The sequence below is a fragment of the Dasypus novemcinctus genome, unplaced genomic scaffold (assembly GCF_030445035.2).
Source record: "Dasypus novemcinctus isolate mDasNov1 unplaced genomic scaffold, mDasNov1.1.hap2 scaffold_248, whole genome shotgun sequence".
NCBI classification, from domain to species: Eukaryota; Metazoa; Chordata; class Mammalia; order Cingulata; family Dasypodidae; genus Dasypus; species Dasypus novemcinctus.
This window is the reverse complement of record NW_026688215.1, coordinates 201,063-203,733: the sequence shown is the minus strand read 5'-3', so window position 1 is coordinate 203,733 and position 2,671 is coordinate 201,063. Positions and strand designations below refer to the sequence as shown.

The 2,671-nt window shown below is 55.4% G+C and overlaps 1 protein-coding gene across 1 annotated transcript; it reads left to right on the top strand.

The window, feature by feature from the left end:
- Window positions 1–1,640: 1,640 nt before the first annotated feature.
- Window positions 1,641–1,979, top strand: LOC139438538 (endogenous retrovirus group K member 10 Pro protein-like). The gene has a single exon (XM_071213638.1). It carries the CDS (start codon window positions 1,641–1,643, stop codon window positions 1,977–1,979), a length of 339 nt encoding a protein of 112 aa, XP_071069739.1.
- The last annotated feature ends 692 nt before the right edge of the window (window positions 1,980–2,671 follow it).

Here is a 2,671-nt window from a genome sequence, read left to right as displayed (position 1 = left end):
TAAATCAAAGGAGGCCCTATCAGCCCAAGCAGCCAAGGAGGACAAAGATTCTGATTCAGACCCCCCTTCAGATACAGAGTCTCTAGTCGAGCAACTTAACAATGTGCTCGAACTCCACCCGCCTAGACAAGACAACACGAGACCTCATCAAGATGGCGCACTTCCTCCTTCTCCTTCGGCCGAAAAGGGTGCCAAAAAGGAGAACTACCCGACCATGATGTCACTTCCCCACCACACCCCCAGGCGTGTGCACTCTACCCCTCCCTTTCTGAGGGCGGGGCCTTCTGCCATCTTACGCCTCGGCCGCGCCCTCCGCACCACCATCTTGTGATCGCTGGGATCACCCGCAAGCCCCAGCGGCAAGTCAAAGGACCGGGCCCCCTCACTCTGCACCCACGCCCTCCCCCCGTTTCCAGCTTGCCTCCAACATCCCTCCCTCTCGCGGGCCTCCCTCTCTCAGCTGTTTTCCCTTGAATATTGCCCCTACAGCTAATCGCCCCTACGACTGGTACCCAATCGATTCTGAAACAGTTAAGCAGCTCCAGAAAGCTGTCAGGGAGGACGGATTGGGTAGTCCCTATGCCATCCAGCTCATGTCTCCCCCAAGATTGGACCTCCCTCGCCCGGGCCATATTAAACCCCGGGCAATTTGTCGATTGGCGCACCCACTTCCAAGCAGAGGCGGAAAGGCAAATCTCTCAGAGCGCAGCCACGGGAATCCTCCACCCTCCTGATGCCTACATGGGTACGGGTGACTTTGTCCAGGCGACCGCTTACCAGCGGGTCCCAGCTGACTTCTGGCCAATTCTTCGAGACGTCACCTTGTGAGCCTTCCGCAACTGCTCGGCTAGCAAACCCAAAAAGTTTGCAAAGTTAACCCAAGGCCGGGATGAGCCATTTGCCACCTTTGTCTCAAGGGTCGAGGTCACCTGCTCCCGCAAGGTTCATGACCCCCAAGCGCAATTGGCATTGGCGTGCGAGTTAATCCTAGAAGGGGCCAATCCAATATGTAAACAAGCCATCCTTCCAGTGCGAGACAAGGGTATCCATGACTGGGTCCTTGCCTGTAGCGGCCTTGATCCATCTGCCACAGCTCTCGCTAATGCGGTTTCCGGCGCTGTCACTGCAGCACTAGTGGCTACCGCCAGCTGCTTCCGCTGTGGCGAAACCGGGCACTTTGCTTGAGAGTGCCCTCACAAGGCCCTGCCACCAGAGGGCCCCAGTCAGCTGTTGAGGGGCAAGCCTCCCCCTCGGCCCTTGCCACAAGGAGACCGCCCACCAACTACCCCCTGCCCTCGCTGTGGTAAGGGGTTTCATTGGGCACATGACTGCCAATCCGCCCCCTGTTCCATGCCCTCTGGACAACCGGCCAACAAGCCTTTAAACTTCCAAAGGGGCATGCCTCAGGACCGTCCCTAAGAGGCACCTGCTACAAAGTCCACTCAGATGCCTTTCCATGGGTCATTAATGGCCACTGCCCCCAGTTTCCTTGTAGAGACTGGCATTGCCCTTATCGCTGGCACACTATTTCCAAAGGAATCATCCAGACCAATGAGGCACATCGGAGCCCCCCTCCCGAACCGGGCTCTGCAAATGAGAGCCAAGTCACTCCTGCAGGCCCGCCAGGGGAGCCACCCAAAATGCTTTTATGGACTGTCCCCATTACCCCACAAAGGCCCACTTGGAAATTAAAGATCGAGGGGCAATGGTATACAGGTACACTTGATTCAGGGGCAGAAGTCTCCTGCATGCCCGCCCAACTGGCTACGCCTTGGCAGGTCCTAGATGGCCCCTCGGTAATCGGGGCCACCGGCACCTCTCCCTCATTACAAGCTATGAGACCCCTCATATGGGAAGATGAAGACGGTCAAACAGGCACCTTCCACCCGTTATTCCTCCATACCATAGACCAAATCTTATGGGGCCGCGATATCCTCGCCGCCTCTGGGGCAGTGCTTACCACACAGCCCACCCAATGATATACGCCACTGCTCGCTTAACACCTCCAGCACCCGTTCCTCTGCAGTGGGACACCGAGGAACCCATTTGGGTGGAGCAGTGGCCCCTCCCCCACACATAAGCTAGCAACGCTCCAAGCCCTCGTTCAGGAACAATTGAGCGCTGGCCACATTGAACCCTCTATCAGCCCCTATAATTCACCAGTATTTGTCATTCAAAAGAAGTCCACAGGGAAATTTAGACTCCTCCATGATCTGAGAGAAATTAATAAGCATAATTCTTCCTATGGGATCCCCACAACCGGGACTCCCCTATCCAATGGCCATTCCAGTTCATTATCATGTGCGCCACAATTGATATAAAAGACTGCTTCTTTTCCATCCCATTACATGAGCAGGACCGCCCTCGCTTTGCCTTTACTGTTCCTGTCCCCAATCATGCGGGCACAGCCAGCAGGTACCAATGGAAGGTCCTCCCGCAAGGGATGCAAAACAGTCCGGCTATCTGCCAGATGTATGTCAACCATGCAAGTGGCCCCCCTACGGGGAGCAGGCTATGCTCATTCATTACGTGGATGACATATTAGTAGCCTCTGAAGACGCCTCTGCTCTTCCTCAGATCCTTGCTGACCTGACAACTAACTTAGCTGATATCGGCCTTTCCGTTCAACCAGATAAGGTCCAAATGACACCACCCCTAACCTTTTGGGATT

What these genes read in the sequence shown, in the direction of transcription:
- LOC139438538 (XM_071213638.1), top strand. Translation starts at nt 1,641, where the DNA reads ATGCTTTTATGGACTGTCCCCATTACCCCACAAAGGCCCACTTGGAAA.